Source organism: Camelus ferus, chromosome 23 (genome assembly GCF_009834535.1).
Source record: "Camelus ferus isolate YT-003-E chromosome 23, BCGSAC_Cfer_1.0, whole genome shotgun sequence".
In the NCBI taxonomy this organism is placed as follows: domain Eukaryota; kingdom Metazoa; phylum Chordata; class Mammalia; order Artiodactyla; family Camelidae; genus Camelus; species Camelus ferus.
This window is the reverse complement of record NC_045718.1, coordinates 31,536,751-31,561,428: the sequence shown is the minus strand read 5'-3', so window position 1 is coordinate 31,561,428 and position 24,678 is coordinate 31,536,751. Positions and strand designations below refer to the sequence as shown.

Genomic DNA, 24,678 nt, shown 5'->3' with positions numbered 1-24,678 from the left:
CCTGGGTTTTGGGGAGTGGGAGGCCTGGGTCAGGTGAAGGGGGGCCCTCCCCCAAGGCTGAGGAGCATCCTGTGGGGTTTGCTTCGGGAATAGGACTGGGAAGGAACAGGGGTTGCAGAAAAGAGTACCAGTAATAGAAACTCATTAAGAGAACTCAAAAGAAGCCTTTGAACACTGAATGGCAGGGAGAAGGACAGTGACTCCTGAGCAAAGGGTGGAGGCCTTGTTGAGTTCGATACCTAAGTGCATTTGCTTTATTATTCTTCTTCGTCCTACTTCAAACAATTCACATGGACCTCAGAACTGAGATGGGGGTTTGAAAGAGGAGAAAGCTGGGGCCCAAGAGGCTAAGTGGTGGCCCCAAGCCACACATTCATGTGGGACAGAGCCGAGCTTTAAGCCCTAGCCCAGATTTCTGTTTCTCTTAGTTAGTGAGGGTGGAACACCTGGGGGTCCCAATGCTGGGAGAGACTTGGGCATGGCACTTAGAGTTGGGGAGGGGCGGGGTCTCCCCGAGGAGACCGGGGAGTCTCCCAGCTCCTGCCTGCCCCACTTACTTGGCATAGGCCTTCTCCAGCAGCGCGCTCCAGAACTCACTGCCTTCCTCCGAGTGCAGGAAGAGCAGCTTCCCGTCCTTGGTGGGCAGCCGGTCGTCAACAACCACCTCCACCCACTCTCCGTACTGCCAGAACTGGGGGAGGGAAAACACAGCGCCTGCTCATGGGAATGAGCTGAGAGGCAGAGTGCGTGTCCTCAGTGGACCCCAGACGTGCCTTTGTGCTGATTAACATTCCAGCCTTGGCCCTTCAATCGATACCTTAAGAGCAGGGTGTGTCTTACTTTTCCGTGCACATAGGAGATGCCAGCAAAAGCAGGAAACATCTAGTGCAGTGTCTGAGCTTGTGGATGAGAAAACTTGCCCAGCATCATGGGCAACAGTGCACCTGACCTGGGCCCACACCTCCTGACCCTCGCTCCCAGATGCCTTCCTCAAGGCCCCACGAGGCCTGGGGGAGACTGGAGGGGAGGGATGTGTGGATGATTGGACGGAGGACTTAAAACAATGGTTCTCAAACTCAAGTGTGCATCAGAGTCCCCTGGAGGGATTGTTAGAACCTAGGCTACTGGGCCCCAGCCCTAGATTTCTGATTTTTGAGGTGAGACCCAAGAGTACGGGAAGCGGTGTCAAGGGCTGTGAGCAAGACAACGATACCTGGAAATGGAAGATTCCCGCGTAGTTATCCTGGAAGTCCTGGTCCCTGGGGACCACGCGGTAAAGCAGCTCTTCATTCAAGGTGAGGGAGGCGATGGCCGCCAGAAGCCAGCAGTCACCTGTGCCGCGTCATGGGGGCACACACTGGTCAGGTGGGGCCTGCAGGGTCCCTTCTCTCTCTGACTCACTGCCTCGTTCAATCCAGTCACACCACACCCTTCAAGATCGGACAGACTCTTCCTCTAGAGTCTGGAGGTCCCACTGCCTCGTTGGAAGTTCTCTGCTCTTCCCTGCTGCCCCCACCCCCACCGCATGCTGACCGTGTCACAGGTCCTAAGCGCTCAACCAGTAGAGTTAAAAAATGGAAAGAAAGAGAAGAAGCAGCAAAGCATAAGTCTTTCTGATCCCTTAATAGCAACTTTAAGAAAACATTTGGTTGGGGGAAACACTGAAGCTATTTGGTCAGCCCAGGAAATGTGTGTGTGTGCATGCGTGTGTGTGTTCCTTCCTCCTCTTGACCTTGGGTAACAGAGAGTAGCGTCTTCGGGTCTTTTAGAGCACTGCCCGTTTGTGCTTCAGAGCTCAGCGTAACAGCCGTGATGACCACTCACAGAGGCCTCCCTCCTCCCCTCCCTCCCGTGGGTGAACATGCCTTTTCCAGCCCTCAGCCTTTAATCCCTGCCTTTTTGACTGTATTAAAGGACACACCTGCACATCTGTGGCAACTCTCACTTTGGTGGCCATTCCCATCTCTCTGGCTAGACTAAAAGCACACCGGAGGCAGGCAGCGGGCTCATACTTTTCACAGACTCCAGCGTAAAATGCTTTATTGAATGAAATGATGTCGGTAGGAAATTGTCTGATGGGATCGGAAAATTTGTACCTTAATTACCAGTAAGAAAGGCTCGTGACTTAGCGCATTTTGTAGTTGGTATTTCAGACAGGGAGAGATAAAACAGCATAGATTAATACTGCATAAGACTAGAACCAGATTTGGAACTTGGAGCTACTCTCCTAGTTAATAAAGCTCCTACAGCATAGTGTATCCAGCTGGAGCAGCACTTCTCTGACCCAGCACTGCTGATGCTTTGGGCTGGATAATCCCGTGTTGTGGGCCGTCCCCCTGATGTGACAACCAAAAATGTCTCCAGACACTGCCAAGCATCCCCTGGGGCGGGGGCTGGGGGATCACACACACACACACACCCACCCTGATCGAGACCTCATGAGCCAGAACATCCACAGTGAAATCGGGGGATAAGGAAAGTCTGCCTTGGAGGGAGGCTGGACGAAATCGCTTTGCCGAAGTCTCCAGTTCACTGGAAATGATGCTGCGGATGATGATAATGATGTTTCTTTAATCTATTCCTACTAGAGTTTTCTGGGAGCCACTTTCTGCTTCCTGCTTCCTTCTCTCACTCCTGTCTTCTCTGGTTAAAGAGAAGTGTGACAGCCAGAGGAAAGCTCTGACTCGCTCCTGAAGGTCGGCATGGGTGCCAGGGGAGGCGCTCCTCTCACCCAGCTCCCAACACCTGTTCTTCTCAAGACCCCGGCACAGCACAATTAGACTCGGGATTTGGAAGAGTGACCATCTGACCTGCAGGCTCTGAGCTACACGACTACACTGTTCTTCTCCCCCTCCAAATCATACTGATGCCAGCCCTCACTTCCGCAAGCAGAGGCAAACCTGGCGACGTCAGTCCCACTGGGTCCCCACGGACCCCACCCTGCAGCCTCTGTGGCCAGCCTCCACCCCACAGACCCCCCTCTGCCCTCTCCCCAGGCTTAGCCCTGGAGCACAGATGCCTGCCAGCCCTGGAGACATCTGGCTCCAGCTCTGCAATGGCCTTTTGGCATCCCCAGGGCTCCTGGACACTCTGAGCTTATTGTCACCTGCTCCCCCAAGCCACATCACTCTCTGGTAGTAGTGCCTGCCCAGGCTGGCCAGGCGGGGCACAGGGCCAGGGGAGTGAATGAATCAGTCATGTCCACACCCCCTGCATCCTAGCGGGACCCTCCATTTATATTCCAGTCCTCTTCAAAGCATTCCGTAAATCTCCCCCATCTCACACCAGCCTCCAGCCCTCCTCGGAAAACATATCTCTGGGAGGTTCCCTTCCTTCAGGTGTAGGGATTAATTCTTATATGTCATTCTCACTCCCCAACACTTGGTAAGCATTGCTCATGTGGGACACCGGGATAGGAGAGATGTAGATGACGTAGTCCCTGCCCTCGGGGAGCCAACAGGCTTAGAAGAGTCAAAATCACATGGCCTTTGCATTCGGAAAGCCTGGATTTAAATCCTCAGGCCCCAGCTTGTCTGCTGAGTGACCTGCAGCCATCCTTTAACTCTTATGATCCTTGGTTTTCTGATCTGTAAATGGGTTTGTACCTCACAGTTTATTGTATGGGATCATTTCATACTGAGCAAAAAGGACTTATTTATAACAAGAGGGATTTTTAAGAATATACGTAAGTATCAACCTCCAGTTGGGTAGAGAGGACATCAGGACATAAAAGATAAAAGATGCACATGGAAGTACATGTAAGAGCAGACGTATTTTTAGAGTGCCTCTTGAGTATCTTCATTCATGGTCCCCTATGGGTAAGCCAGCTCCTCTCTGCCCTGACCCACCTGCCAATACAGATTCAGAGAAGGCAGACAGGAATGAGCAGTAAGAGGTGGGCTTCAAAGCTCCAGAGCAAGGAGGCGGTGCCCAGATGGGCTGAGGGGAGCTCAGGGGACAGGGCTCTTGGACCCTCCCCAGCTGGGAGAGAAGTTCTGCACCACAGAGGGAGTGTGCAGCCCCCACAGGATCAAGAGAGTGGGGAGCAGTGATGGACAGCGATGCTTGTCTGGCTCTCCAGAAACCCTCTGAGTGCCCCTATGGCCTCAACAAATAAAGGACAGAGGCCACCAGTGTGATGCCAGCAGTGGACACCAGCAGAGGGCCAGGGCAGGAACCAGGCAGAGCACCCCTCAGCAGACACGCCAGTGTGCATGCAAGGCCCCAGCCAGTCAGTCCTTCAGCGCCATCTTAGAAAGGAGAAGGCAGAGGAGAGAAATCTGGAGGACCAGTTACCCTCAAGGGACTGAGTTATACCAAAAAAAAACTGTTTCAACTATTGGACTGGACAAAGTTTTAAGCTGAACTGGACACAGTTTAGTTCCCCACTTCCCTAGGCAGGGACCCCGAGGAAGATCAAAGCACTTTTAGATCTCAGATACGTGCTAAGTGACTCCAGAGAAGCTGGCTGAGATGAGCTTTCGGAAAGTCTCCCACAATCAGCGACACTTCTGCTCAGAAGGGACAATTCCAGTGTCCTTTGTGTTTCCAGGGCAAAACAGGAGCCTTGGTGCCTCCTGGAACAGTAGGTGAGGGTTCTCAGGCTCTATCTGCAGTGGTCTCTTTCTCTCAGACAACTCTGAGTCAAAAGTAATGCATCCAGGAACAACAGTCACCCTCACAAGGCAAACACGAGCCCCCTATGCCAGGGCCTGCTCTGCCCAAAGCCCTTCAGTGTGACCACCTCCTGCTCTGAGTCGGGTGGAAAGCACCGTTCTCCGTGCCTTCTTGGAACCTGCCCATGTACTCTGGGCTAATGCACCCTGCACATCTGGCCCACAATAAAGCCTGCCAAATCCTAAAGTAGGTTCATCCAATGGTTTCTGGGCAAAGTGAGTTCTTACAAAATGGAGATGAGAAAAAAAAAAAAGGCAGACTAGACTCAGCCCTTTACCCTCCAAGAGTCTCCCTGAAATCACATAAGCCCCACCTTTGTTAGTGTCCCCTCTACAAGAAGGGTGCCTTCCTACATTTGAACCTTTTTGGCTTGGCACCAGATAAAGAGGGTATTTAATTCCCATTCTCCAGATGAGTAAAACTGAGGCCCTGAGCAGATAAGTGACCTCTCAAGGTCAGTGAGTATCGGAGCCAGGTTTCATCCAGCAGGATGATTAGCCTGCTGCCTTCCCACACCTGCAGAACCCTGGGAAGCTAATGAAACGGCACTATCCCACCATGTGAAACATAAGCCCTAGACGCCTGGGCAAGACGCACAGCTTCTCCTTAGCCTCCCCTCGGCCTCATTTTCCATCTGCCTTCACCACCCTTCCCTAACCCCCCCAACTAACCTTTGCTTCACCCTCTGACCTCCTCACATAGTAGCATCTACTTACATCCCAATAGCATAAGATAGTTGCTACTCCTTGGAGTTGTTATGAAGATTAAGAAAAATGAGAGAACATGTGGAAAGTGCTTAGCTCAGTGCCCGCTGCAGAGAAAGCCTTCAATAAGCCTCCACATTATTATCAGTTATCACCCAACTAATCAAAAACACAGCGGAGCCCAAACAAGTGAATCAACAAACATTTATCGAGCGTCTACTCCTCTACAAGAAAACTAACACAAAACTTATTCTAGGAAGTGGCTGGTACAATTCCTGCCACGTCCCATCTATGCAGCCAACTCACCATCCGGCTCCCGAGTATCTGCCTCTCCCCCGGTTTCCTCTCTCAGACGTCAGCACCACCAGTTTCTCACTTTCTCAAGCCTGGGAGTCATTCTGATTCCTCTTCCCCTCACTCCACTCATATCCAATTGTTTCCTCAATGCTTTTGATTTTATTCCTAAATAGCTCCCAAATCCGGCCCCTTCTCTCTAACACCCCTGCCTTCTCTGTCATCAGGACTATAATGGACCCTCTTTCCCCCAAAATTCATTATCCAGGAGCTGTAGCTAGAAGGTGGCAGAAAAAAGCAAACTTGCCATGAAATGAAAATATTCATGCATTTGCACTAAAATAACCTCCTCATTTAACACTAGTAACTGTCCCTACCAACGGCGCTGGTCTCCCATGCAAATATACCACACAAAGCGGCTGCCAAGGGACACTGAACATTTGGCTAAATTTGCAGGATTTCATGAAGTTGAGGAAAGTGACACTGGAGACCTGCTCCCGAGCCAGTGCTTGAGGAGAACCTGGCAGAGTTACAGTGGTGACAGCCGAGGGAGAAAGCCTGACTGGGCTCCAGGCACAGTGGGCACTTCAAAAGGGAACGGTGTGAGCATCAAAGACTGAAAAGGGACCTTGGGGAAAGCAGTGAAGCCTTGAACGTTTCCATGCTTCTTCGAAAGTCAAGGGAATAGTGGAGGGTGTCACATCCTGCTGTCTTGTAATTTTTTCAGAAAAATCACACCCCTCCCTCAAAAGTCAATAGTTGATGCATTTCGCATTCTAAGGCCTAGCACAAAGCTGTGATTATTACATGAGCAAGGCAAAACTGAAGAAAAAACTTTTCAAAAATTTTTGTATCGTTTTTCAAAGTCGTACACTAACCAAACCTTTTTAGCAACTGTTTACTGAAGACTGAGACTCTCTTCCAATACCAGTTGTCCTCAGACAATGAGGGTTTCTCATCTTGCTATTGTCTGCCGCCTCATGTTGCGTGCTCCCCACGGCAGCAAGTCCAGCTGAACTTGCCCCTGCTGGCGAGTCTTCCACCCTGTCCCGTTGCCCTTAGGAATTAAGTCCCCAGTTCTTCCCCCAGCATCATGACCCTGCATGATCTGGCTGCCCTTCTCTTCCCACTCTCAAGAGTCTGCACCCCTGCTCCCTCTAGGCTGCAGCCCCGCCACTTCCCTGCAAGTCTTGTCCAATGCCCTACTCTTTCCAGCCGAAGGAAGGGCCTTTGTATTCCTTCTGCTGCCTGGATTCCTCTTTACTAGAAGAGGAGAGACAGTGTCAGTTTGTTCAAAGAAGACACTTAACAAATATTTGAAAAATGAAGGAGCGAGCTGTGAAAGTTCTTCCCTATTCTGACAAATTCAAATGTCTGATAAGCCACACATCCCTCGCTCTTGGAAGCATCCACCGCCAACCAGCCCTGGATCTGCCACATGATCCCCACCTCCTGCTGTATTTGTCAGTTAAGAATCAGGTACCCCTTACTGGAATGTCTTCTTCATTTGATGACTGCACTAGAGCAAGCTACCATTGTTCTAGAAGCAAGACCCCGGAGCACATCAATCCCTGGCATGGCAGATGTCCAAAAGCCCTCAGCAGGGGCTGGGGTCCTGGGGTAATGCTGGGAGAAGCGTCACCCATGCAATTTCAAAGATTAGCCCCAAATCCTCCTGGTATTTTTCTGTGCAATGGCGATGACTCCTTCTGGCAATTCTCATTTTTATATCCTCCAAATCACCCCTTTCAAGCAGCACCACATATAATAAAGCACACTAAATAATCCACTTCTGCGACCCCCCGTAGGTCACCTCGCCTCTCCACTTCCTGGTTCCCATGGCTACCCAGAAGGCTTCCCTCACACCTGACAGCAGAGCTGGGTGGGAAGGGCAGCTAGAACACATTGCAGCGTTTGGCCAGGATAATTCTGGGCCAGTGTTGTCAGGGGGGTGTCTTCAGCTTCCAGGAGCTGCAGAGCACGCCCAAGAGTTAATGTACTTCAAAAAAGAGGAGAAAATAGGAAAGGTTGGCAGGTCATCTTTTGAATCAGAGGCCATTGGGCTTTACCTTCTAAGTTATCAGTGGGGAGGAAAAGGGAAAAAAGAAAACTCTTCACAGCTGAGGGAATGTATTCAGATTATTACATAATTTCTTTCTAGTTGTTCATGGAGCCCACCAGGCCAATTCTCATCTAATTTCTGCTATTGTTCAAGGAATAAGGCTCAATGGTGTGAAACTGCTTCAGGACTTCCTCCCCCACCCCCTCGGCTTTAAATTATAACTTTAATGCTATTTAGAACAAATTTATTGGTAGATTATAAAAATGGAGTTGATTCACTGGAGGGAAAAAAAATCAGTAAGTAAATACATTTGGGGCTTATGTAAATACATCTCAGAGCCAGTTTCAAGGAAGTGGCTCCCTTACTGAGTTTAATTATAATACCCTTTGGATTAAAAAATAAGACAAATGCTAGAAGCCTGGTTCTAATGGAGAGAGGAATAAACAGATGGGGGTTAAGATTGATCCTGAGCTCTGACCAAGACTGAGGTGAAGAGTGGTCCTTCACTGCTTGTGCTGGGGCAGAGCATATGAGGTGTCCAATGACCCTCCCAAAAATGATTGTAAATGGTGTGGCATCCCCATATCGGTGCTGGGACCCTGAGTCTTCCAAATGTTCGTGTGGGGCCTCAAAGTGAGTCAAATGTTAAACACAGCATAATGGGAGGGTCTTCATGGCAAGAGGAGGACAGCCGTCCAGGCTCACACATATTAAGAGATGAGGTAAAGTGAACTCAGATATAAAACGCGTGTGAGCCCAGTGGGGTGGGTTGTGAACAGAAAACAAGGTATTTTTAGGCTGGGAAAATATCCTGAGTACTGAGTACAGTGCCTAAGAGCAAAAAGATGTAAAAAGAGACAGAAAGGAAGCAAAACTCTTAGAGGGAGGGGCAGAGGGGACTATGGCCAGGTCGGTGGGCCGGCAACCACAGAGAATGCAATTTCAACCAGCAGCCAGTGCAGGCGCGCCTGGGGCTCATCTCAAAAGAACAGTGTTTCTCCAAAGACCAAAGTAAGGCCAGCAAGCAGCATTTCAAGATCTGAAGGGAGAAAGCCAGCTGGAATGCTTGAAGTCCAAAGGGTCAGGGCCAGATCCAGGCCCAGCAGGGCCTTGGGGTAGAGCGAAGGGGATAGACCGGTCACAACTGGCTTGCAGATCTGTGCTGTTCGGCTGGTGCAGTGCTGGCCTGCAGAGTGATTGATATGTTTGAATTGGGAGGTTTCACATAAACAACCAGATTTCTGGCTTCTCTTAAAAAATGACAAAATCTGGCCAAAATTCCTCTGTATCTTCATTTTACAAATATTTATTGAGCAACTACTCTGTGCCAAGAGTGATTCTAGGCCCTAAGGATACAACAGTGGGGGGAAAAATCCTTGATGTCGTAGAATGTCTGTTCTAGTGAGTGAGACAAACAATAAATAAATCCACGTGCCAGGCGGTGGTGAACACCATGAAGAAAAGGAAAGCACGGTGGGGGGACTGAGAGTAACAGGGGGCTGCTGTGAGATGTGGGGCAGTCAGGGTGGGTCTCTTGGCTCCTTAAGGTTCATCTGGCTCAAGCTAGGGGGTGGCCGCCCTCACAGGCAGGGCATGCTCTTTAGTTTGCCACAGTCCCCACTACTCCCTATTGTTCCCTACTCCTGGCCTAGAGGAGCAGGCCAAAAGGCAAGAGCTGAGGTGGCAAGAGGGAGGTGACAGGAACAGATGGGGCCAAGAGAAAGCCTCTGAAAGTGGCGTCTGGGGAAGGCTTGCCAAATGCCCTCAACTGGTGCCAAGGAGACTGCTGGTTTTGAGTCTTCAAATGGTGTAGCCTCTTAGAACAAAGGAAGCATCTGTCCTTCCTCCAGTGAGCAGGTGGTGTGGGTTTGCTTCTGGGAGGACCAGGCTCTTATGGGAGGAGAAGAGAGTGGAAGAGGAGAGGGAGGACCCACATGTCGGTCCTGTGCGTGGTGGGAACTAAAGGTGTTGCCTGTGAACCACAGCCCCAGATGCTTCCAGCAAATGCCCAAGGCTGAGCCAAATTTTACAGAGGCCCAAGCACAGCATGTAGCCTCATGCTTCCTGCTCCTGCACCAGCTAGACTCCACCTTGGCTCTTTCCTCTCAGTGAGGAGCCCCAGGACCCAGCACACACAGGACCCCTGCAGCCTTGGGGACCTGGATGTTGCATCACCAGCACTCCATCTACTGCAATGTCTACAGCTGCCCCAGGTCTCCTTTAGTCATGCCCTTTAACCAGCCACATTAGGGGCAGGGGGCAGCTGTGTGCCCCTAATAAGTCAGAGAGGGCTGGAGGATCCCAAGACTCACAGCTGACCTTACCAGAGAAATCCTCCTTGGGCCCTGGGGTGGTGTCTGCAAAGTGGGAGCGTAAGCTGAGGGCGGTGTCCTGTGCTGTCAGGCATGGAGTTGTGCGCTAATGGTGGGGGTCTTGCTGGATCTGTAGAATGTGTTAAACTTATTGTCCTCCAAAAATGTAGGACAGAAGTATTTCAGCAAGCACCCCCTGAGTAGGAATCGGCCACACTCTGGGACTTGGTTTGCAGTCCCCAGCCTCAGGTTGCTCTGCCAAGAGGGAGCTCAGAGAGCGCGTCCCCTGCTCCCCAACGGCCACCACCTGGCACCACTCACCACCTCCTTATCAAGTTAGTAACTTCAAGGGCAAGAGTTTGTCTCCCTGGGGACTCAGAGGCTGGCCTGCACTTTTTGCATGTCTCTTAGGAAGTGAGGGGTAGTCAGGACTCTTCTTAGTAAAACTGGAGAGTGCTGACAAAATTCCCTTGCTGAGAAAACAAATCCTCCATCCCTCTTACCCTGCTCCCAGCAGAAGCAGCCTAACATTCCTGTAATGCAGGGTTCTTAGTCCTTCCTGTGCCTGGACCCTTTGGCAGTTCAGTGAAGTCAAGATTTGATCTCAGAATAATGTTTCTAAATGTATAAAATAAAAAATAGGACAATAAAAATTATATTGAAACAGTTTCAAAAGATGTTTTAAAATTATAATATAGTAATGTTTGTGCTTTTTTATTAATATTCTATATAAAAGGATTGGAATGGGGTCTATTAAATAGCATAATTATGAGGTAATGATAAGTGGTGTTTTGAGATATTTGCAACAATTGTAATGTAATATGAATACAATCCATGATTCCTATTACTATGCTTCATTGCCTGCATTCACACCAAGAGGAAATAAGTTAGCAACGGTTAGTATAATTAAAGATGTAACAGTACAGTTCTTTCATTCTCTTGAGATAATATTCAATAGACAAACCTCCTTGTAACCACTGGCTCTAATTCATACTAAAGTGTAAGTGGTTGTCCCAGGCCCTTTCCTCAGAGTAGATAGGGCAGTGGTGATAGTGGGACCAAACATGAGGGCATGAAGCACTAGGAATCAACTAGGAGGGAAATATATTCCATATATTCCACAAAGAAGGTGAACCACTGAACATAGGAGAAGACTATTTTTTTTAAAAAGCAAACTTTCCCCATATCACTTATGACTGGGCTGCAAGGAACTGTCATATGCAGTTTTTCTGCTCCCGGAAGTCTGGCCCTGCACCCTCCAGAATCAGTGAGGAAGGTTGGCTCTTTGAGTTCTCTGAGGCTTCCCCCAATTGCTCATTAAAAGTAACCATTCAGTCCAAGTGAATCGATTTACTTTGCCCCCATCCTCAAAGGATGCTGCAGACATCAAAAGGTGTCTAGAAAAATGATTCTGAAGATGCTGACACCAGTCCCAACTGCTGAGCGTGGTGTGCGCCCAGCCCCTGGTCCAGGAGGGCAGGCCCCTCTCGGCGGGAGAGCGTGACTCACAGAGGAAAATCGGTAGGAGGGATGCATCAGAGAAGGCGCCCGGATTTAGGTCATCGTTGTTGTTCACTCTTTGTCTATAGAGACGTGTGAAACCAGCCAGGCATTCCCTTTACAAGGCGAGAATACAGAATATAAAACTCTCCTTAGTAAATACAGCAAAGAGGAAAAAGACCTCAAAATTCCATAAAAGTGAAGAGAAAAACCAAGTCACCAGAGAACCGAGGGCAGAGGAGATAAGCACAAACACACAGAGTATCAGACGGAGAGGGGAAATTGAAGGATGAAGAAAGAAACCCCAACACTCCCCAAACCCTTCAAAGGAAAGCTTATCTCCCTCGCTAATCCTGCTCTGCGTGGAAGATAAACCACCACTAGATCAAAAGTTGGGATAAACATTGTAGCATTTGTTATTCAGAAAACACTCTCATTTCTATCTAAATTCTGCAAGTCTCTGTTCCTCATTTGATAGAGAAGAAAGCCTCCTGCTCCCTATTCTTGAAAGCAGCAAGTGGCAAAAGATGCCCAGAGATGTGTCAAGTCCCGTTGCATTTTCACAACCATAGGCATGAGTGGTGCCCGGTCTCAGTGCTTCCCACCGTGTGGTTGCTCTAAGGTAGGGGCTGGTGGACCAGTGTGGCAGGAGGGGTTAGCAGGGCCTGCTGAGCCTGTGAGGGACAGGCTGGCTCAGAGGCCTGAGAGCAGAGTCCCCCTAGGGGGCCACAGGATCCAGTGAGCAGAAGGTGGAGGTGTCTCCCTGTGTTCTTTCACCACCTCACCAACAGATCCTTGGGACAATATCATTCCTGGTCTGTCCCTGGGACATCCCTTCTTTTCGAGGACCAGCAGGCACCTTGGGACACCCTTCTGTTCCTACCCAGCAGCATCAGTGAGCTGAGGACAGATGAACTGACTCGCTGGTTTGTGTGAAACTTTGAAATCCCTTTAAAATGAAGACACATAGTCAACCTCAGGGTGGGACTTTTTCTTCTAAATCATCAGCCTGATTGCCAAGAGTGATATTGACAAGGAAGGAAGAAAAACACAAGTAGCCTCAGGTTGAGGCTATCCCTGTTTTCATGACTTAATAACGATATGAGGCAAAGGGTTTAGGGAACAGATCAGAAGTTCCACAAACATCCGTGGAGCACTGCTATGCCCCAGGCACGTGGATTACAGAGATGAGGAAGAAACCCGGTTCCCAGAGTTATTGCATCCACTTCTGCCCACAACAGTGCCCACTTCCTGGAGGACAAAGAGCCAAGTGCCAATTCTCTGCTCATCACAACCACCTGGCAGGCTCAGTTTGATTATAGCCCCACTGCTCAGCTGGGGAAACTGAGGCAGTGAGGCCACAGGCAGGTCGTGAAGCCCCAGGTCTCCTTCGGGGACTGTGTGCACTCAAGGTGCTGAATTAGGCACTGCTAGGGGTGGATCCAGAGACAGAGAAGAGCGGCCCTCGGGGAGCGGCATTCCCAGGAGCAGTGCAGGGTGATGGGTTTAGGGGCAGGGGGAAGATGACAAGGCCACTGAGTCCAAAGAGCAGCGATGACCTGGGGTGGGGAGGGCAGTCTGGCCAGGCCTGGACCCCGCCACCCCACTGACAGGTTGAGGTTCACTTTCTTCATCCTGTTGGCCTACTGCCACTGCCCCCTTCTTTCGGAGAACCCCACTTGGTTTGGGGGAGAGGCTAACAGTCACAAGAGCAAGTCCATGACCCAGCCCAAGCTAACCACATAGTCCCTCACCCCTCCGACTGAAATAACCCAAGGAATGGGCAAAGACCACAACCACCAGATCAGAGACATTTCTGAGATCTGTAAAACCAAAGCTGCTTTACAATACTACTAGGCTGAAGTCTGGAACCATAGTGGTCATCTCTCCTGCTGTGTGGAGCTTGCCAGCCATGGAAGAGGGTGAATCTGACCCGTACAGACCAACAGAGACAAAACAGGCAGGCAGACTCAGGAACATCTAGATGCCCAGATCCAGGCTTCCCGAGGCTGGCGCTACACTTCTCTTCCAATGGTCTAGTTAGATGAGCCAATAAATTCCCCCTTTTTCCTTAAGCTGTTTGGGCTGGACTTCTAACAGCAGCAGCCAAAGGAGTTCTGGCCGGTGCACAGGTTTGACTAGCCGCATAAGGTGAATGAAGCCAGAAACGTGTATTTCATGGTACAACAGAGTCTACTTCTGTGGCCACAGAAGCCTCAGAGGGACATGCATAGGCCAACGTGCAAGGGAGAGAGACAGACGGTGCTGGAACAGGCAGCAGAGGGACCAGTGATGTGCCTGCAGTTTCCTGGGTGATGCGCCAGCCATGAGCCTTCATTGGAAACGGGCACCGCAGGGAATCCCACACTTAAAACTTGCTCCCTACAACACAGTGTGGCCCAGAGGGTTCCTCACACTGGTAGGGCACTGTGCGTGTGGCCCTTGCAAGATCTGGTGAGTGTGGGCTTTGCCAAGAAGATGGAGCCTGGAAAGGTGGGGGCTGTGGGGTCACCCCTCCTTAGTGTGCCAGGGTGAAGAGGGCCAGGCCCAGGGCAGGAAGGGCTTCTGTCTAGGGGCTGTTTCATCAGAAGACACCCAATGGATTACCTGTGTGGAGGCAAGACCACACAGCCCTCTGGCAGAGACTGAGTCACCCAACAAAAAGTCTTATCACCCATGAAAAATCATTTGCAGCAATTGAAACTTTAGCATTGCAGACCTCCCAGTCTTTGTCTTCCTATAATAAGGTCTCCAAAGAAAGCCAGCTCCTGGGTTGTAAGTGAGCACAGACTCTGGTGGGAGCCAAGAGGCTCACATGTTGAGGATAAAGGCAAGCTTGGCAAGAACTATATTGTAATGTATTATACATCTGTATCTATTTATATATAGATACACAGTGTGATTATATATCTGTATATAGATAGAAATATAATTTTATTGAAACAGTTATCAAAATGTTTTTAAAATTATAATAAGATTTGTGCTTCTTTATTGATGTTCTATATAAAAGATATGGAGTGGGGCCTAATAAACAGCATAATTATGAGGTAATGATGAATATGAGTGATGTTTTGAGATATTGAAAACAACTAAGGTAAAATGCATATATTCCATGATTTCTATTACTGTGCTTCATTGCCTGCATTCATATCAAAAGGAAATAAGTTAGTGAGGGTTACTGTAACTAAAGATGTAACAATACAATTCTTTCATGCTCTTGAGATAATGTTCAATATACAAATCCCCTTGTAACCCACTGCCTGAAATTCACACTAAAGTGTAAATGGTTGTCCTGGGCGTCCTTTCCTCAGAGCAGACAGGATACTAGTGATAGAGGGACTGAACATGAGGGCACTAAGCACTAGGAATTAAATAGAAGGGAAAGATAGTCCACCTTGACTGGGGCAGCCACACTTCAAACTTGCTACACACTCCGGCACAGAAGGACATTCACTGCAACATTTTGTATAACAGCAAAAGAGACAAAATAACTCAAGTGTCCGTTGAGAGGAGACAGGCTAAATAAACTGTGGTACGTCGCACACTGGAGTACAATATTCTGAGTGGTTACAAAAGAATGAGGCTCTTCATACACTGACATGGAAAGATCGCCAAGATCCTTTAGTAAGTGAAATAATAGCAAATAATGGGAAGGTGCCCAACAGTGTTTACAGTATGCTACCTCCAATGCAAGAAAGGGATACAAATGAGAATACGAATTTAGATTTGCTTGAATTTGTATAAAGAAACACTGAAAGGGTAAGAAAGATAAAAGGTTCCAGGGCAGTGAGCAGTGGAGTAGATGGAGACAGATGGGGAACTGACTCTTCACTGTGTACCTTTCAGTGTTTTCAGTTTTGAACAGTGTGTATTCAAAATAGGGGAGGGTATAGCTCAGTGGTGAAGCGCGTGCTTAGCGTGCATGAGGTCGTGGGTGCAATTCCTAGTGCCTCCATTAAAAATAAATAAATAAACCTAATTACCTCCCCGCCAAAAAAATAATAATAAAATAATAGTAGCACAACACTGTGGAAAGGACATCATTTTCATTACACAGATCAACTGTTAAAAAATAATGACCGTACTGTTTTGAACCTGGAGTAGACCCCACTGTGCAGTGTGGGGGCTCAGTAAAGCCAGCAAGGCATGAACAAACATTAATCCCTGTCACATACTGACTCAACAATTACCGCCTAGTTCTTCGCTGAGCAATCTCTCCTCTCAATCCACCCATTGTTAAGGCCACCAGGTTGTTGCCCCTCTGGGGCCCCTAGCATCCACCCTGGGGCCAAGCTGCAGGCCAGGCACCCAGGTACCCACTTCTCTACTTGTTGGGGCTCCATCTGGTCCGCAGGCCCTCCAACCCCATACCAAGTGCCCTTCAGGAAGTTGGACTCAATAGCATCTTTCTGCTCCGTTCATTAAAAACCACCACTGCAGCGCCAGACTAAGCCAGGGCAGCCTCCACTTTGATGTGAGTGGATTCTGGGAGTCGGGTTCATTTCCTCCTCTTCCAGCCGCCGCGGCTCCATCAGCAGCACACGCTCACCATGGTAACGCTCAGGCCTCTTTTTGGAAACGCTCTTTTCTCCTTGCTTAAACTATTCAAAGGAAGAGCTATCCAAGTCGATCAATTAAAAGGCACTTATTAAATACTTTTTCCAAAGTCAAAACATCGACACCGAGAAGCCGTGAAAAGTGTCGATTTGAAGTTGCGTTTCCCTGAGACACACGCTAAATTAGGTTAAACATTTAGCTTGAAGTAAAAAGGCACAGCACACTTCCCCAGAACAAGAAAAGGTCAAAGCGCTACCCCTCGGCGAGCCTTCACACAAAGGCTTAGGACACAGAGGCTGTGGCTCTCGGGGCGCAGGGCGCATGCCTGGGGAGTGCCCGAATCCTTCTCCCTGCTTTCTACTCGCGCTCTGTGAGCTCTGGCTAAGGGGCTATTGGCCATAGTCGTTAAAGGAGAGAACGTTGGAAGCATTTACAATAAATGCCCATGATTTTCAGAATCATAAAGGTTTCCAGCAGGCTGACGAGAACAGGTTTTCCTGGCTGGAACAAGGAGGAAAAAGATGGGGAGGAAACCTTCTGAAAGATAAAGGGTGATCGGGGCGCACAGATGCTGAGGCTTTGTTTGTTTGGCTGATTTTCCACAAGTAGGATTTGTTTCCTCTTGCCTTCATTGCCAGTACCCTATTCTGCAGCTGTCACTGGATGGCTGTTTGGAAACCCAGCAAATTCACTTCAGGGCCCTGTTGTCCCCTAAAAGGTCAGTGTTGACAACTCAGGGCAGAAGCTGAGAACCCCTAGGGTCAGGAGGGCTTATGAAATCAACAGCACTAACGTGCCATCAAGGGGAACCTCAGCTTCTGACATTTGAGGCCAGAACTTACAAATCAAATAAATTACTTCCTCAACCTAACTGCCCCTGATTTGGAGGGAGTGTGAAAGGTTGGGAAGTGAAGGTTCTTAATCCTAGGATTCTGGGCCTATGAAAGAAGGCTTGGCTGGAAAGCTAGGATTCTTGTTTTCTTACTAATTATAAGAGCATCTATTATGACAGCACATAATTATATAGACATGGCCATTCCGTAGGGCAAATCACGTCCACTGAAAGGTATCTACTATCAAAACACAGCACAGCACGGTTATCTACCATCGTCCTGGCCCGTGACTCCAGCATTAAAACAGGCCAAATGAGCATATGGGAAATGTCTTGTTAGGAGGAACCGAAGGTAGTTCCAGCATTCCAGACCCATAGTGGAGGGTACCATCTCAAACACACAAACCCATGTGTCTAAATCATGGACATGATGCGGTCTGTCAAGTCTAACAGCTTAATCTGACATTACTCATGACACATACGCACCTGCCCTCTCCCAAAACAAACAGGACTCTCCCCAGTTACTCACCTAGGGCACCCTGACAAATGTCTGTGCGCTTGGCTCCACCAATGATAAACTGAGGACTGGGACACAATTCCTGAAAGCAATTGGGGACAAAACAACAAGTCACAAGATGCCCAGTAATGGTGGCAGCAAGTGAAGAAAATTTACAGTCACAAAACTCATGGAAGAGACCTAGGACTCCATCTACTGCACACACCTTGTTTCAGTGCTGGGGATTCTGAAGCCCAGAGGAGGCAGGAGAGCTGCCCACAGTCACACAGCCAGGAGCTGGAACCCGCAGCCTTGCTGTGACTGGTCTTTTTATTTCTATGCATCCCATGTGGGAGTGTGGGTGTGAAAAGGTGGCAGGGGTGGGGGGGTGGGGAGGGACAGGGCAGGGAGGTAGAGAAAGGCAAAGGCTGAGATAAAATGAACTATGATCTCACCCATTCAGACAACACCCCTATGTACAGAGAGAGGGTGAGAATAATGCTTAGCCCTCTAATAAAATTCTCCACACCCTGTGGACACTCATTAAATATTTGACTAAATGACGGTGATCCTGTGTGCTGATGGAAACCTCAAGGTGTCAGGAAGTCCTGTCTCCAGAGGAGGACTCACCTTTAGAGCTTCCCCATGTCTGCCCTGCACTTTCCCCGCTCGCCTCCCTTGAAGTGGCACCTGCCCACAGGCAAACTCATGGCCCACGGGCTCTACTGGGACACAAAGGCATTCTGTAGGCATGCTTTCTTTCTTGTTTACCTGTCAATGGACTGAATGCCCATTCTACACACGGTACTATCTGCATCATAGCAGGCCAGGGAAAGATGGGAGCGAGGTGAAATGCAGGGAAAGAAAACACATGGTCCTTAGCTTCAAAGTGCTTTCAGACTACGTGGGAAACCAAGATTGACACTCATGAAAAAGTCAGAGAAAAAGCCCAGTGCACAGTACTGGAATGCAGACTACCCACACAAAGGGAGAAAAGGGAGAAATGCTCCAGAGGGATCGTGTCTGAAAGACGTATTAGGTGGGAGGTGATACAAGTGCATTAGCAAGGTGGGACCCAGGAGCAGGCTGTGGATTGGTTCCCAGAGGAGAGACGGGGCTGCCTCCCCACGAGGCACGCTGTTAGGGGGAAAGAGTGGGACCTCAAGGGACAAAAAAGAGGTCAGCTTGGGGTGTGCTACATCGAGGACTGTCAGACCACAAAGAACAGGAAGGATTTCCATCTCACTCCATAGAGATGAAGAAACGGTGGATCAAAAAGGATGGGGAATCAAAAGAATGGGCTGAAGGCAGCCCAAGAGGGTGGGCATGTGGCGGGGAGCTGGGGTGCTGGGGTTCTGGGAAAGCACTGTATCGGGGGGGGGGGAGGCTTCAAGTGGCAGCCCTCCAGCCTTGTACAAAGCAACCTAAATGGGCAGAGACAACGCCTTTGGGCTGGCTTTTTAAAAATTCCAAGTATTAAAAAAATACATTAAATTGTTGTCTATTGAGAAAGAAATACATGCACATGGGTAAAAAAATGTCTAACAGTAAATAATGCTGTAAAACCAAACACCCCTTCCACCTCAGAATCCTGCTGTTAATAGTTCTTATGTATCCTTCCAGAAACTGTCTTTTGATGTAAAAGCACATTTACACATGTATCCAGTTTTTATCACGTCGCATACGTCTTTTCTGAGCACACGTAGAGCTTTGCAACTTCACTGTAAGCAGCATGAACTCATGGTACTTTACTTGTTTGCTTGTTTGTTTGTTCATTTCAATCTTTCACATTCTCTAATTGCATTTTAAAGAGAAAAGTGGCATTAGCCAAACTAGATGTTCTAAAAGTGGGCAGCTGCAAATTCTAATCCCAGGTGTTCCAGAGCTCCCAGTCTCCAGACATCATCTCTTGGTGAACAAAAGGTGGAAAGATTTGAAATTTTAATAGGTAAAAATGGGGAGACAAAAATGTTTAACAAAGGGGTATAGCTCAGCGGTAGAACGCGTGCTTGGCATCCACAAGCTCCTGGGTTCAATCCCCAGTGTTTCTGCTAAGAGGGAAAAAATGTTTAATGTAATTTGGCTTTTAAAAAGGAAGGAAGAGGTTGCTTCTTTGAGAAGGAAGTTGCAGAGAGCATGCTAAACAGAGGCTTGGCAGAATCTCTTTCCTTAGAGAATCCTCTTAAAAGAGCCTCCTGTTCCTCATCCATCAGTCTCCTGAAATCGGGTTCCAATCTCCAATGGCTCCATGAAACTCTTCTCACCTGAGACACCAGCAATCATGGAAGGAGCGTGTTCCATTCCAATCTCACTGACTGTTCTTTACATTCAATACCGTTGCCTGGGTCCCTCCTTCCAAAACTCTCCTCTCTTGGCTTCTGTATCCTTACTCACTCTTGACTTTCTCACCTCTCTTTCTGCTCCTTCTCGGTCTCCTTCAAGGGTTCCTCTGCTCTGCTCACCCCTAAGGATCAGGGAACCTCTGGGCTGGGTCCTCAGCCCTCTGCACGATCCCATTTCATAGAGCAATAACATGCCCTGAGCATTGTCCCTTGGTGACATCATCCAGCCCCGTGGCTTCAACTACTAACTACAGAATATGCTGATGCTCCCCACATCACTCTCCTGAGCTGCATGTCACTCACCCACGTCACACTATTCATATGCTAGAAGCTCACTAGACTCATATCTAATACGCCTGCCAAGCTCTGCTAAAATTTTTACTCTGGTTTGGAAGACAGTGGTTTGCAAATGCTGGAGACAATTAAAGCGTTATAACCAGAACGGTGCTAAGCAGGTTACAGGCAGATGGAATGTCATTTGTCTACATGTTATTCATTAACATAATTCAACACACACACACACACACACACACACACACACACACATACACCAAGAGAAAACAACCAAGAGATGCCATGACTCATATGTTCTATGAGTCTCTCAGGGGCCACAGAAAGTCGTCAGCTTTGTAAGATCACATCTCAGCATTCTGCCTGAAGGACATTTCCAAACTCTTCTCTCCACTGCTAACTTTCTGTTGGAACTCAGATCAGATCAGAGAAATTCAAAGTAACTTGGCGGCCAAAGAGCTTTAGAAGAGGCACCTCCCCATACTTGAGACACTATTCTTCCCCTTAATAACAAGCATATCTTTTTACTAATAATGGTTACTATTACTCAGGTAAGGATCTCAAAACACTCCACAAACACAAATTACTTGGGCCTCATATCATCCTCTGATGAACTGGCACCAGGGAAACACGGGTATCAGTGAGGAATCCAGGGTAGGAAGTGATTTAAACCACACATTCTCAGTGACTTGGTGACTTGGAAAGGTTGCTCCACAGGGCATTAGTCCATGTCTGATAGTCTGTGTTTGGCATTTCAGGAGCTCTGCCCGTGCATTTTTGGGAAACCCAGCGATACCACCATCTTCACCAGTATCACCATCGACGATGGTCACCTTACTTAGCCCGCACTCCTGTCCCCTCGGATCTGGCCCCATTTGCCGTTTCCAGCCTCACTCCCTGTTTCCCACAGCACACGCTCTCCTCTAATTACAGCGGGCTACTGCCCTCCTCTGAACACACTTGCTCTGAACGCACATCCACCACCCAGTCGGAGCCTTTGCTCACACCTGTGCCTTCTTGGTCTCTATCATGACCCTCTTCTTTCACCAACACCCACTCAGACGTCTGCAGTAATTAACCTGCCCCAGTCCCACAGTCAAATCAACTGCTTCTTCTCCTGGACTTTCGTAAATTTTGTTCATCTTTATACTTCATTCTCTGGACATTCTGTCTTGTAAAAATAGCTGGAGACAGCACATAAAGTTGACCATTTATTACATGCCAGGCACTGTGCTGAACCCACTCACTCATTCAAGCCTCCCAATAATCCAATGAGGTATGTAATATTATTATTCCCATTTTATAGATGTGTAAATTGAGTCCCAGAGATGTTAGTAACTGAGCCACAGTCACACAGTTAGCAAATGGCAAAGATGGAACCAGAATCTTGATCCACCTGATGCACACAATGGAATATTATTCAATCTTAAAAAGTAAGGAAATCCTGTCACCTGCTACAACATGGACGCATCTTGAGGACATTATGCTCAGTGAAATCAGCCAGTCAGAGAAGGACAAGTACTGCATGATTTCGCTCATCTCCGAGGTACCTAGAGTTGTCACACTCATAGAGACAGAAAGTAGAATGGAAGGAGGAATGGGGAGTTAGTGTTTAATGAGCAGAGTTCCAGTTTTGCAAGATGAAAAAGTTCTGCAGATGGTTGGTGACAACAGTTGCGCAAAAATGTAAACACTCTTATTGCCACTGAACTATACACTTAAAAGTGGTTAAGACGGTAAATGTTCTGTTAGGTATATTTTATCACAATTTAAGAAAAAAAGAAAGAGAGAAAGGAAGGAAGGAAGGATGGAGGAGGAAGAGAGATAAGGAGTGGGGCGGGGAAGGAAGGGCAGGGGAGGGAAGAAGAGCAAATGAACTCATAGATGCACCTCATTTCTGGACACCCCAACCTTCTTGCAGGCCCAAGAGGCCTCAGGGAAGAAAGAAATGAAGCATTTAGGAACAGGCTGATTTTCCCAGATTCCAAGGCAGGTCCCCAATAGAGATAGCATCAGGGTCATTACCAACTCAGGAGTTTATTCAATAATCTGTAAGATCTTAGAGGCTGAAACTGTCCTATAATGTACCACGTGATGTGTGAGCACAGCCTGGCCAAGTGTGGCCGTGTGAGGATCCTTCACTGATGACTGAGGATGGAGAGGGTACATTTTGACAAGCTTTTACTTATTCATCTGAAAACTCCCAATAATGGAAGTACTTCAATTCCACATTCATCAGGCCCTCTCCCTCATCCTTTGAAATTTTATAGCATTTTGTTGCTGGGGACAAATCAGAACTCCAGTCGAAAAATACCATATTTACATGGAGAGTGGGACCAGGTGAAGACACAGTTTAGGGGAGAACATGCAATGTGGCTGAGGAGGTGAGGGCTTTAAGAATCTCAAATGAAGGAGAAAAACTAGGCAATACTTAGTGGATACCTGACTCTGGTCACAGCGTGAGATCTTCTCTCCTTCCCCCAAATCCATCTCCCCACTCCCCCAAGCTCCCTGGGGTCCTTCATTTCCACTAGAATGCTTCATCTGTCCCTTTAACTCTCTCCATCATTCAGTCATAACATCCCAGGTTCCCACACCCACAGTTTATGCCTCTGTTAGCACTTCCTTCATTTTGCCAAGGGAGTCAGTCCTCTATTCATGCATCTGTCTCCCCACAACCTCCATCAGAGCTGAGAACACAGTTCACTCCTCAGTCTCTCCCCGACCACCTTCCCAAACAGAGCACAGTCAACACCTGGCACAAAACACAGGTCTAAAAAACTATCTGTTGAAATGAAACGTGGCTGTCAACCCTTGACCTTGAAACATAAAACCTTGATTTTGCCAACATCCCAGGGTGTCCCCACAGGTGCCAGAGAGGGATGGAAGATGACCACAGTGGGCTGGAGGGAGCCTGGGCAAAGGAGCTATCCTCAGAGGTGGTAACCGTGGTATAAAATCGACAGGATGACAACAGGATGGGTAGAGATAGCTGGAGTTAAATGATGATTTTGATCATGTCCAAAAAGTTACTCTCTCTTTATCCTCCCTTTTCAACCACTACCAAGAAAATCAGGACCATGACTTGATTTTCCCACCATGGCCTAGAAGACAAAAGGCACCCTGGCCAAGGGCAGTGCTCTTATGAAACTATTCATGGCAGGCACTGAACAGAGCCGGTCATATGATTATCTCAAGTCTCACAGCCACTCTGTGCAGAGGGAGAGGGACTCCTATCCCTGAGGTTAAATCACTGACAAGGGTCACAGAGCACTACGTCATGGGCCCAGGTTTGGGGAGGACGGTTCTCCATCCCCTGCCCTTGAGCTTTGGGTGGTATCAGTGACGGCATCCCAGAGCCCCTCACACCCACCTGCATTCACACAGCCCCAATCCCCACCTCTCCACTCCTCAGCCCTGATAGAACAATGACAACTCACGACCCTAAGCAACCCTGCACCTATCAGCACTGACGTCACAATGCACCCCCGGACTGATGACTCCTAGCACTGGTTTGTTTCATGGTGCGCTGGCCCAGGGGTCCTAAGCCACAGCTACCATGTATTCTGTGCCTGTTATGTGCTGGGAACCATGCTCTGAGCTTTATCTCTAGTCCCTGAAACAACACTGAAAAATAAGAAGGCAGTGGAACCATTTTACAGATGAGAAAACTGAGGCTCACAGAGGTCATCTGTCGAAGACCACATGCGCAGAGGCAGGATTCAAATCTAAATTGTCTGGTTCCAAAGCCTGTGCGTGCACTTCCCTCTATACGTCATCACCTCTGAAAAGATGTTTCTGCTCCCATCCAGAGCCGGGGCCCTCCATCCTGTTTGACACTCAACAGCAAGCCCACCTCCTTACCGTGGGCCGCTTCCACACAATGCCTCGAGCCTGTGGGGAGCGGGGTCCAAGATCCTGGTAGCCCAGGGCTGATGGGCATGCTGGAAACTCTGGGTCCTTAAAAAGGACCCCTGAGTCCAAGCACTGCTGCCTCAGGGTCTGGAAGTCCTGGCCCAAGTACTTCACGGCCTTCTGGTTTGAGCCAAGACCCTCAGCTGCCGCGCGCTGCTTGGACACTCGGGCCGCCAGAGCCGCCATGGTCAAGGCTCCACAGGGTAGACAGAGGGCAGAGCTGCTCTGTGCTCTCAGAGGCCTGCCCCACTGGGAGGGGAGCTATAAGGCAGCACAGAGGGGAGGTGGGGCAGGTAAATATTTCACCTGAGGCCCTGCTCCAGAGAGGTGAGTCACGGCCAGGAGCAAATACGTACTCAAGGTGCAAATGAATCTGCCCCACCCTCTCCTTCTGCCTTTCAGCAGACAATTTGGAGGCTGGGAACCTTCCAGGGCCCCTCCCAAGCCATTAGAAATTCATTAGGATCACAGCACCCATTCTCACCTCTTTGCCAGAACTGCTGATCTCCCATTGGCCCCATCATGGAGATGAGAAGGGTGAAGGGGTTAGAGGGGTCTCCTTCCCTTCCAGAAAAGTTTGGTCCCATATTTGCTAGAAGGACAAAAGTATCAGAGACGGGTGGTTCACAGCGCGGATCAGAGTAACCCCAAGCAAAGGCGATCTACCTATGAATGAAGGTTTTGGCCTTTACCTGG

At 48.6% G+C, this 24,678-nt stretch overlaps 1 protein-coding gene across 8 annotated transcripts in view; it reads right to left on the bottom strand.

The window, feature by feature from the left end:
- CAPN8 (calpain 8) overlaps positions 1 to 24,245 on the bottom strand; it is a 54,408-nt gene extending 30,163 nt beyond the window's left edge. For 4 of the 8 annotated variants that reach the window (XR_004314541.1, XR_004314542.1, XR_004314543.1 and 1 more), the window contains exons 1-4: positions 23,932 to 24,245; positions 17,468 to 17,537; positions 1,214 to 1,332; positions 558 to 691 (exon numbers count right to left, since the gene is read on the bottom strand). Coding sequence is in view for 4 of the 8 variants with exons in the window: in XM_032466627.1 (XP_032322518.1) it covers positions 558 to 691; positions 1,214 to 1,332; positions 17,468 to 17,537; positions 23,932 to 24,168 (560 nt within the window). In the remaining 4 variants the exon portion in view is untranslated. The remainder of the gene's footprint in view (positions 1 to 557; positions 692 to 1,213; positions 1,333 to 17,467; positions 17,538 to 23,931) is intronic. The other 4 variants (XM_032466624.1, XM_032466625.1, XR_004314544.1 and 1 more) reach the window with 3 other exon arrangements.
- Between the last annotated feature and the right edge of the window lie 433 nt (positions 24,246 to 24,678).